The sequence below is a fragment of the Alexandromys fortis genome, unplaced genomic scaffold (assembly GCF_014885135.2).
Source record: "Alexandromys fortis isolate MF-2015 unplaced genomic scaffold, M_Fortis_MF-2015_v1.1 scaffold_140, whole genome shotgun sequence".
Taxonomy (NCBI): domain Eukaryota; kingdom Metazoa; phylum Chordata; class Mammalia; order Rodentia; family Cricetidae; genus Alexandromys; species Alexandromys fortis.
The window spans coordinates 2,514,134-2,525,078 of NW_026068048.1; the positions used below are offsets into that span (position 1 = coordinate 2,514,134).

Sequence of the window (10,945 nt, forward strand, 5' to 3'; positions counted from 1 at the left end):
TGCCTAAATGGAGGAGCCCCTATCACTGTCCTTCCACTCCCGATATCCATGCAGGGGAGCAGGAAGCAAGAGAAAGACAAGAAACCATGACAACTTTGTGGGTCCTGAGCCGTCTTCAAGCTCGCTAAGTGCTTGGCAGCGCTGTCTGCGGTTGTAGTTAGACACAAGGTTCGAATACGTTGTGAATCGGTGAAAGAAACCTGGCCCTAAGCTGACTCAGGAAAGCCACCTGATCAAACCTACATTCCGGAGCGGAAATCATGGTTTACTCCTTCGCTCTATCTTCGCCTTAATTTGGTTTTTAAATCGAGTCTCTGGGGTGTTCATCTACCTGTACTGAGGGCTTTGCAGTACCTCACCACAGCCACATGGGGGCAGACGAGAGTCCGAACCTGGTAGAAATCCTGGTTCTCGCTTGACAGGGCTTCCTGCTGTGCGAATGTGACTAAGAACTGGTTGGGAACCCAGGTCTCCTAGGGCCAATTAACGAGGATCCCTATGGCTTCCGACTCTTAGGGGACGTTCCTGGTCCTTTGAAGTTTAACGTGAGGTTGTCCGGTATAAGGGGCCCTCCAATAATGGGCAGTGGTCCCTTGCTCCTAGCTCCCTTAGCTTTTGCTGGAGCCTCTGAGGTTCCAACTTTTAAGCTTCATTGGCGCTAGACAAGGTGGTCTATGCCTTCAAAGACCAGAACGTGGTGTGAGAGGCTTGCGAGGTGACAGAATAATTGGGTATTGGTATTTCTCTCCTTCTTCCCCCGCTTTTCCTCACGGAGTTTTTTTTTTTTTTTTGTGTGTGTTTGTTTGTTTTGTGTGGTTTTTCCGAGACCTGGCAATCCTGAAACACACCCTGTAGACCAGGCTGGCCTCGAATTCACTGCCTGCCTCCCGACTGTTGGGCTTAAAGTCGGGTGGCACCACCGCCCAGCTCCCCACAGAGCTGTATCTTCAACCTTCTTTTTACTTTTCTAATTAAAATGTTTCATTACATGTTTACTGTGTGTTTGTGTGTGCGTGCACACATGGGTACACACGTGCCACACAGTGTGTGTAGGTCAGGGGGATAACTTGCCAGAGTCAGGCCTCTTTTTCCCGGGATTCAAATTCAGACAGTATGCATGATGGCCCAGCTTTCGGGCGGTACGTTTTATTTCGAGACAGGCTCTCATCTGAGTTGCCCATGCTGGCTCCGTAGTACAGGCTTTGAATGCTCCTGCCTCGGGCACCAGGTCCAGCTCTCCCCACCCCCAGTAGTTAACTGGCCCGTCTCAGTTCACAGGCGCCTCCCTAGGACTTGGTCCCCCCCCCCCCATCCCTTTGTTTGCCTCCCAGCACCTGTTCCTATCCTCCGGTACTTGTTTGTTTTGTTAGGTGATTCTTTGCCTCCTCCGCGGAGCAGGACCGGAAGGGCTGGTTCTTGTCTTTCTTGACTTCCCAATACTGAGGCCTAAAGTGTCTGCTCAAGAAATCTTTATGGGACTGGAGTTCAGTGTCCTCGGGACCGACCCAGGAAGTCTTCCTGGGAGTTTAGGTTCCAAGTGGGAGGAGGGCGTGCTGCGGCTCTGCTGTTTCCCGGAGTGTGGTAATGATTGACACTGGCCGGAGGCCGTTCTCCCTAACTCTAATTGCCCTGCACCCTCTCCTGAGACTCTAGACCCCCGTCTCTCTCCAGGGATGCCCCCATCTGTCCCCACTGACTCTCTGGTGTGCGTCCCTAGCCCGGATACCCAGGAGGCTCTGGCCTCAGTACCTGTCATGGTGTAGCAATCAGGGCTGGGCCTCACCTCCTACCCACATTCAAGTTCTGTCACATTTGGGATGGGTCGGGGCAGGCGGTGAGAAAACAGGGGTTTACTGATGTTCTTGGAGAAGGAACGGGAATGACTCGACCTAGAGATGGGTCTTTCTGTATTCATTCAAAGCAGAGTGGGATCCTGGGAGACTTTCCCTGCTCCTCCCCCACTCCACGACTGAACTGTTGTGACGGCCCTTCCTGAGACCTGCCTATCCCTCCGCTCACTCTGTTGGACACTGGATACTTGGGGAGCACAAAGTCACCAAGGCACTGTGGATGGAGGAAGGCCAGGCGTGTGGAGAGGAAGACACATCAGTGCTTAGCACAGAAATCGGTTCACTCCTGAAATTTCACCAGGGAGTTGAACCTATCTTTCCAGCTGCTTGGGAGGCTGAGGAAGGAGGACGGAAAGCTCAAGAAAGTGTGTGTGTGTGTGTGTATGCACATGCACATCCATGCTTGTGTAAGAGAGAGAGAGAGAGAGAGAGAGAGAGAGAATTCACGCTCATTTGGTTGTAACACACAAGCTCATGTCAGGAGCCATCACTTAGTTGCTGAGACAGGGGCTCCCACTGGCTCACTAGTGGATTCCTGGGCTGCCTGGATAGTGAGCCCAGGAATCCACACACTATACAGCTTACGGTACAGCTCTTTTCATGAGTTCCAGGGATCCGACTCCAGACCTCGTGCGTACGTGGCAAGCAGTTCACTGACCGCACCATGTCTCCAGCCCCTGGTTTAGAACCCTGAACCTGTCACAAAAGATAAAAGAAGGCTGACGAGACGACTCGGCCGGTAGAAAGCCGGAACTGACTCCTGAGTTGTCTTCTGAGCTCCACACAAATGCGCACCTCCCACACGCTAAGTGTAAAAAAGAGAACAGCAAAAGAGAGCTGAGGGCGTCTGTAGCTCAGGAGTAGTTCTGCCGAGCACGGACAAAGCCCTCGGTTCAGTCCCCAGTACGTACAGACACAATGTTTGGATCATCTGGAAGGTGACAAGGGTCAGCAGACCGATGCAGCCAGCTTTGGCCTCTGCAAGGGGCCAGGATTCTTTGCGTGGAATACCCGAGCAGATGGGTTTGTGTTTAGGGGTACACGACAGCGACAAACACGGGGTCCAAGGTGGAGGACGATCTTTGTTTGGTCAAACTTTTCCGTTGTTTGTTTGCTGACATAGGATCTTGCCATGGAGCCCAGGCTGGACTCCAGATCTCCAGGCCCCTATGGCCACCACACCCAGCTAGAACATTACTTTGAAAGACGTACTTGGTGTGGGAAGATGGTTTTCTGTGTGGGACTTGTGGAAACTGAGCTAATTAATTGTAGGTTTACTGTAGGACACACAGTTGCCAAATGCCAGCAGCGCCCCCCCCCCATGCGCTGCTGCCCAGTCCTGCAGATTGGACTCAGGGCCTTTGAAGATGCTCTGTCACTGAGCCACACTCAAACTCCTTCATGGGTGGAGTCCAGGCACCTGAGCATGCTCTACCACCAAGGCACATGCGTAGCCCTCTTTGACTCTTCATTATGACACACGGCAGGCTGGCCTTGAATTCAGTCTACAGCCCAGGTACACCTTGAGCTTTGCATCCTCCTGCCTCAGCTCTGGAGTACCTGGATGACAGTCCTTCACCGTGCCTGGCTAGGTCGGTTCTTTTTGTTGGCTGAGAGCATCTGCCTGGATTCATTTAGATTAATACTTACATGCTTGGAGCTTAGGTCACAAAGCTCATTTGGCCGGAGGGGGGGGGCGGGGGGAGGCGGGGTGTGGGGGTTTACTGAGCCTGCCCTGCACTCTCTGGTCAGGGCTCTAATTCATACCGAATGCTAAAGCATTTTGAGAGACACTACTGCACGGGGAGCAATGGACTATCAGAGACCCAGCTCAGGTCTTGGAATCCCAGGGCCCTCACACTGGCCCTGCCACACACCCACACCAGCCACGCGACCTCGGTTGAGTTATTTAAGCTCCATATTTGCAGTGGCTCCCCCACCCACAGAATGTGGGTAATTATAGTGCCTATCTCCTGGAACTTCTGATAATTCGATGAGATCATGCCCTCAGAATATTTAGCACAAGGCCTGCCACAGCGGCAGAACTGGTAATGTTGTTGGTACCATAAGACGGAAAGGAAAACATCAATGAGATGTCAGTATGCTACGCCAGCCCACCACAGGGCAGAGTCCAGAGCCAAGCAGCGCCATGGCGATGTGGTGCTGGTGCTGGCTGGTCCGTGTTTGGGCACCGTGCATGTGCAGGCCTGTGAGCCAGGGAGGAAATCAGACTCCACCATTAGCATGTCTAAATGGAGCTGATTAGCATAACATCTGTTCTCGTCTGCGTCTCCTGCTTCTTCCAGGGCTTTTGTTCACACTGCCCTGACCCAAAGGCTCCCGTGAGCTGGGCAGGCACTGCTAATTAGTTAAACAGAATGAATCCACCTTCTCACAAAACCCGTGTCCTCCAGAAAACCCTCTGGGAGGAACTCCACCCACCTCACTTTATTCTCTTTCTTTGTCCCCTCCAGGAGCGTCCACAGTCACTCGGTCATCCTGCAAAGTGGGTGTTCCCCAGGCTGTGTCCTCCTGTGGCTTTGGCAAAGTGGGGGACGCTCTGTGCCTACAGGAGAGGCTTTGTGAGGCAAACGAGGTCCTGGGAGGTGAGGACAGCAGGGGTTCATAGAGATTCCTCAGGAATGACTCGAGCCCTCCCACCCAAGGCCCGCTGCCTCAGGTTGCGGTAAGGAACCCAACCCTCAGATAAGGGGTTGCTCTGCCAGAACAGCGCTAGTCTCTGTCCTGGTACCTCCTTGTGACACCGGTTGGGCCATCTGGACCTCATTGCAGAGGTTGCATCATCGAGCTGTTTTGCCACTTTGAGGTGATCCCACTCCCGCTAAGGGTGGGGTGGGAAGTGGAACCTTTCAGGGAGCAGATGCTCAGAGGTCAGGCCAGCACAGATGCTCCTCCAGCTCCGTCTCTGGGACACTTGTTTCTGCTCCTCTGTGTTTCTGGTTTCCTCATCTTCCTAGGGTCATCTTAATCTAAACTCCCAGGAGCAACACCTGGGTAATAATGCAGGGTCCAGGCCAAGAGAGGAGAGTGCAGAGCTGGACCAAAGGACGAGTGGATGCAATTCTAATGCCCCAGTCTCCACAGCATTGTGTGGAAGGCGCGGTGCTAATGGAGAGAAAGGGGATTCGTGCACAGTGCCTGGGCCGGGGCTACAGCTCAGTTGGTAGAGTGCTTGCGTAACATGCAGTTTACACAACATGGGTTTGAGTCCCAGCATCACATAAACCAGATGTGGTAGTGCAAGGCTGTAACCCCAGCTCCCAGGAGGTGGAGGCAGGAGGCTCAGAAGTTCAAGGTCATCCTTGGCTGTGTAGTGAGTTTGAGCCCAGCCTGGATAGATAGAGAACCTTGGAGATATATCTCTGTCTGTCTGTCTATCTATCTATCTATCTATCTATCTATCTATCTATCTATCTATCTGCCTATCTGTCTGCCTATCTGTCTGCCTATCTATCTATCTATCTATCTATCTATCTATCTATCTATCTATCTATCTATCTGCCTATCTGTCTGCCTGCCTATCTATCTATCTATCTATCTATCTATCTATCTATCTATCTATCTATCTATCTGCCTATCTGTCTGCCTGCCTATCTATCTATCTATCTATCTATCTATCTATCTATCTATCTATCTATCTATCTGTAAAGTATGCTTCTCCTACTCACATGTCCACACAACACACACATGTATGAGGCTTAGTATTTCAAGAAAGAAACAAGAGAAATTAAACTCAGGCATGTGTGTGATTCAGAGAGATACAAACAGTTCTGAGAAGGGATAGGTAGGGATAATGGGAGCAGCCAGGGAAACTTCACCCACAGGGGATGTTGAATTCTGAGAACTGGAGACAAACAAAAGGCACTTTAGGACTGAGGGACGGTTTAGGTCGCCGTGGTGATGTCTGTGAACAATCGCAGTACTTGGGAGGTCGAGGAGGAGGATCAGGAGTTTAAGGTTATCCTTGTCTACATAGTGAGCCAGCCTGGGCTACACGAGACCCTATTTTAAAAAACTGCAAGGAAAGGAAGGAAGAAACAGAGAGGGAGAGAGAGATGAGAGGCTCAGACAGATGCCTGGAAGAGGAAGGGGCGTGCTTGGGAAGGAGTCCGATTTAGCCAGCATATGGGGTATGTGAAGAGGACAGAAGAGAAAAGTCGGAAGGGCAGGTGGAGCCTGCAGTGTGGAAGGCCTTATACCAGTCCAAGGGCTTTAGAGGGATTTGTCAGGGTGGAGGCACACAAGCGTGAGGGATAGAGAAAAAGAGGCAGATGCAGAAGGCGCGCTTGCTTGTATGTCAGCTCTTGCAGGGACAGGCCTAACCTGTCTCCATCCCATCAGCTTGTGCATGGACAGACCCATGGCAGCCTCATCTTGCAAGAGCCTGGGGAGGAATGAGAGTTGAGAAATCACAGATATACTGGGAACAGTCTATGCCTCCCCCTCCCGGAGCCTCAGGGGTGGGTGACATGATAGGGGGGTGAGTCAGTAGGGTGGGAACCCTATTCATTCTCATAGCCACCTCCTTGCTAATATAAAGGGCCACCAGCGAGGCCCCGCCTCAGAGCACCCCAAACCTGACACCATGAAGATCCAAATTCTTCCCGCCGTGGCTCTCCTCGCTCTTTTGGCGTTGCATGCTGCCCAGGGAGCTGCCCTGGGGGGTGCCGAGGTGAGCACCCCACCTGCATTAGCCTTTCTTAGACTTGTCACGCAGCTGTCCCTTGGGGTTTCCTGCCCATTGCTGGAGAAGTAATTCTTATTTGTTGGATGGATTCTTGGAGCTGGATGAGAAGTTGGGGTTCTGAGGGAGGGAGGAAGGAAGCGGGAGAGCATGGGCATGTAGCTTGGTGCAAAAGGAGGGAGGGAACAGTAGAGAACAATTCTGGGAAGACCTTTGGGGCAGCAATGTTTATATATCTGGAGAGAATGGTAAGGTGCAGGGTGGGGGAGCTGGAAGCTGAGGTGGGTCGTTGGGATCCCCCAATCCAGCCTTCCTCTCTAACATACTGAGTAGCTTCCAGATGAAGGCTCCCTGCTGGTCTAGACTCCTTTTGGGTCCCTGGACAGAGAGGACCCTCAGAGTTCCTCTGCCTCTGTCTTCTCTTTAGAGAAGGAAGAATGTTCTTCTTGGGTTTAAGGATCTAAGGCAAGGGGCATGGGCTTAACTGGGTTTGAGCACAAAGCCTCAGGGAAACAGGATCTGCTTGCATCTCAAGGGAGCTGGAGGACTTTGGCAGGTCTATGGGGATTGGGTCTCTATGCCATCAGACTGTGGTTAAGTTGACAGAATATACCCACGGTGGATGGAGCCTTATACTTTTCATGAGAAACAGGAAATCTGTGTTTATTTATGAATTCTTACTTCTTAACAATTAGCCGGGCATAGTGGAGTACAACTGTGATTTCAGCACTTGAGAGGCTGAGGTAGGGGAATCAGGAGTTTGAGGTTCATTCAGGCTACATAGGTGGACCCTGACACACACACACACACACACACTGATATATATACACACAAGGCTTTTCTGTATAGGAAGGATATAAGTGGGCCTTTTAGTTTAATTCAGGCTAAAATGTCTTTTGATAAGATAAAGTCAGTTTAGTTTTAATTAAGAGTGTATGTATGTGTCTGTGTGTGTGCATGGACACACCAGAGCTGGCGGAGGCCAGAAGAATGTCTTATTTGTGGACCTGGAGTCACAGGCAGTTGTGAGACTCCTAATGACGGTACTGGGAACCAAACTGGGGTTCTCAACAGGAGCAGTAGGAGTTCTTAACCTCTGAGCCATCACTTCAGGCCCCTCCTGCCCGAACTTAATTCAAATTTAAAACAACAGTGCCAAACTGCTAAGCTCTGTGCACTGGGACCCTGCCCAGAGGGCCACGTGTTTGTGATCCCTGCCATGGGGAGGAAGGGATAAGGGGGTCAGTAAGGTGGAGGGGCAGAGTTTTTAGGGACTAGAAGAGGAGATTCAGCCTGTAGGGCAGGCGGCTCACCTTAGGGGCTTGGCTCCTGCTAGCACGCTGGTCTCCACCCAGCCGGGCCAACAAGCATGGGCGTTTTGGCACCTAGAAAATCAACTGCCAAACAATACTAGCTGGTTTTGTTAGCTGGGGTTCCTTCTCCACCCTTCCCATCCACTGCCAGCAACTGGGTGTCCTGGACGAGAATGGGGCTGGCACTGGGGCCCCAGTGAGAGACAATGGGCGGTGCCTCTTGGGGACCAGCTTACAAAGAAGGAAGAAGAGGGGGGCGTGCCAGGGAGAAGGGCTCACCAGGGTCATTTGTCTCCTCAGGAAGAGACGACCGTTGGCAATTACGCTGCGGGATCAGAGGTAAATACCTGTTTTCCCATACTCTCTGCTGTGTCCCCATCTCCGTCTCCTCCGTGACTTCCGTAACACCCTGCTTTTTTGCCTAGGGCTTTAACAGTCAGTTCCTGAACCTTGACAAACTACAGTCTGTGAGTATGATTCCCTAGCGTGGCACCCACGGCTCGCCCACCTCACAGAGGAGACCGCTTGCGAAGTTCCTGGGCCCGTCTTCCATCGTGCTGGGTGATGCACGGGGGCCTCTGGAACTGACTGGCTTCTGGCCTCTCTTTCTTCCCCCACAGGCCTTCAAGACTGATGACTTCCTGAACTGGCATGCCCTCACTGATGTGAGTCCTGAGGTTGTATTGGAGGCATGGAGGCATGGTGGAGCGTGCCTGTAATTCCAGCACTCCCGTGCCTGGGGTGGGAGGACTGTGAATCCAAGGCCAGTCTGGGCTACATAGTTAAGATCCTGACTTGAAACAAACCAACATTTTATCTGAGCCCTCTCATTCCTCATGAAGAAATGGGTTTGCCCAAACCAAGAAAGTTGATTCAGAGGCGCCCCCCAGATCTAGTGCCCTTGGCTCTGCGCTTTATATGTGACCCCTTGCAACCGCCTCCGTGTCTTCATCTGGGATGCGAGAGATGGAGGTGATGCTGGCCTGGGGAGGCTGCTCTGATGTCTAAATGAAGGCATGTTTGCATAGCGGCAGATGCCGGACAGACATGGAGAGAGGCTTCCAGAATGTGGGCTCTGACTGTGCTCATAAAGCCAGCCAATAGCAACGTGACACTCAGTGAGCGCACCAGTGTGTGATTCCAGTGAGTGGTCACCCATCCCTGCTGCATCAGTGAGCGTTTACTGATCCTCACTCATTTAGTGAGCATTTACTGATCCTTGCTCATTTGGTATTTACTGATCCTTGTTCATTCATTGATGGCTGCTTACTTGACCTCATTCTTTCAGATGTTCAAAAAGGCTTTACCTTTCATCAACTGGGAGTTCTTCCCTAAGGTAAGAGTGATGCTCATTCAGACGTGAGGAGACTGGGGTGAGGGAAGGGGCAGAGGATTTGGGAGGGGGTGTGGGGACTCTGAAGAAAGGAAGGCCCTTTCCCCACGGTTCAGAGCCATCTCAGATACTATATTCTGAAGATAATGGAAACTCAGACCAAGCTGAGAATTCTTTTCCAAGGAAGCCCCACCCATTCTGACTTTGTTATAGGGTTCCAACCCTGGGGGGTCCCCAATCTGACCTACACCCCTTGCCCTTCAGGTAAAAGGACTGAGAAGTGCAGTTCCTGATTCCCAGTGATCATTCTCTTTAAGACCTAGGACCTAGGCTGACCCCACGGAGAGGACACTAGCGTGGAATCCGACGTCCATTCTACGGCAAATCTCCCCTGGCTCAGTACCTCCAATAAAGTGTTTTTCACCAGTCTAGTGGCTCCTGGATCTGTGTTTCTGTCCTTATCCTACTGGGCTCTGGGGGAAAACGAAGAAGAATTAGTTCTGAGAGGACTGTAAGCAGATAGGTGGGAGGAAACGGGAAGGAATCCATCTTGCGCAGTGAGCTAACCTCCTAAGTCAAGTTCCTAGAGTTTATTCACGAGTTACCTGTCAGCTCGAGATGAGGGATGAGCTGGATCCACCTCTGCAAGAGTAACATATGGGAGCACTGAAGAGGTGAGGAAATCCGGCAGTGTTAGGAGTGAGGGATAGTGATTGGGGATGAGGGATGATGACTGCGGATGAGGGATGCGATGCTCCATTGAATTCCCAGGCTCTTAGGACGCCGGTCCAAATGGCATATTAGCCTCACCTGAGGGTGAAGTTTTTGACCAAAAGACACTTATGCAGGCCTAAATAAGAGAGTGGCGGCTTCAGTTGGTTTGAGTCCTATAAGACAGTCTCTAGATTCTTGTTCCCAGGACGACCATGATTAGAGGTGCTGCCTATAGCTACACTGGTTTGTGTGTGCATAGGGGAGAGCTGGCAGGGAGGATACTACTTTGTTGTTTAGCCAAGTGACTTCCAAAATCATGAGTGGAAGGTAGTAACCCTAGTCAGCTAGAAGCTGAGGGAGGGGGTTCAAGTTTTACAGAAAAATTTAAAAAGGATGATTGTGTGTGTGTGTGTTTGTGTGTCTCTGTGTGTGTGACCTCAGTGTTTTCCACTATTGGTTTCAGCTTATCTTTTGAGGCTTCTCACTGAACTTGGAGCTCATCAACACCCTAGACTGAGTGAATTCTCAGGGTCTGCCTGTCCTTCCTTATCCCACCCCTAGTACTAGGGTTACAGACATGCACAGCCAACTCCAGCTTTCAGATGGGTGTTGAGGACCTCAATGCTCACACCCTCATGTTTGTGTGATAGATGATTTACAGACTGAGCTTTCTCTCCTCCACCCTCTGGGTTTTAAACCTTAACTTGGGCAGGGTGTGGGGGTGCAAGACTTTAGTCGCAGGCTCAAAAAGGGAAGGAAGGAAGGGAGGGAGGGAAGACGGAAGGAAGGAAGGAAGAAAAGAAGGGAGGGAGGGAGGGAGAAACGAAGGGAGAGAGGAAGGGAGAGAAGGAGGAAGAAATGGAAGGAGGGAGAGAAGAAGGAAGGAAAAAAGGAAGGGAGGGAGGGAAGACGGAAGGAGGGAGGAAGGAATAAGAAACATAAACTTTCACTGGGAAGAGAGAATGACTCAAAGAGAAACAATTTGTTAATTTCATTGTGGGGACTGGTTCCAAATTTAAGTGATCAAGAG

The 10,945-nt window shown here is 51.2% G+C and overlaps 1 protein-coding gene across 1 annotated transcript; it reads left to right on the forward strand.

Moving 5' to 3' along the window:
- Window positions 1-4,492: 4,492 nt before the first annotated feature.
- On the forward strand, window positions 4,493-9,504 carry Krtdap (keratinocyte differentiation associated protein). The gene is made up of 8 exons (XM_050119067.1): window positions 4,493-4,536; window positions 4,644-4,698; window positions 6,412-6,543; window positions 8,169-8,207; window positions 8,294-8,335; window positions 8,489-8,533; window positions 9,157-9,204; window positions 9,466-9,504. The coding sequence occupies exons 1-8, from the start codon at window positions 4,493-4,495 to the stop codon at window positions 9,502-9,504; spliced, it is 444 nt and encodes a 147-aa protein (XP_049975024.1).
- The last annotated feature ends 1,441 nt before the right edge of the window (window positions 9,505-10,945 follow it).

Bases quoted from the DNA above. Each gene is read 5' to 3' on its own strand.
- Krtdap (XM_050119067.1), top strand. From the start codon at position 4,493: ATGACTCGAGCCCTCCCACCCAAGGCCCGCTGCCTCAGGTTGCG. The intron at 4,699-6,411 runs GTGGGGTGGGAA...GCTAATATAAAG, and splicing joins TGATCCCACTCCCGCTAAGG to GGCCACCAGCGAGGCCCCGC. The intron at 8,534-9,156 runs GTGAGTCCTGAG...TCATTCTTTCAG, and splicing joins ACTGGCATGCCCTCACTGAT to ATGTTCAAAAAGGCTTTACC.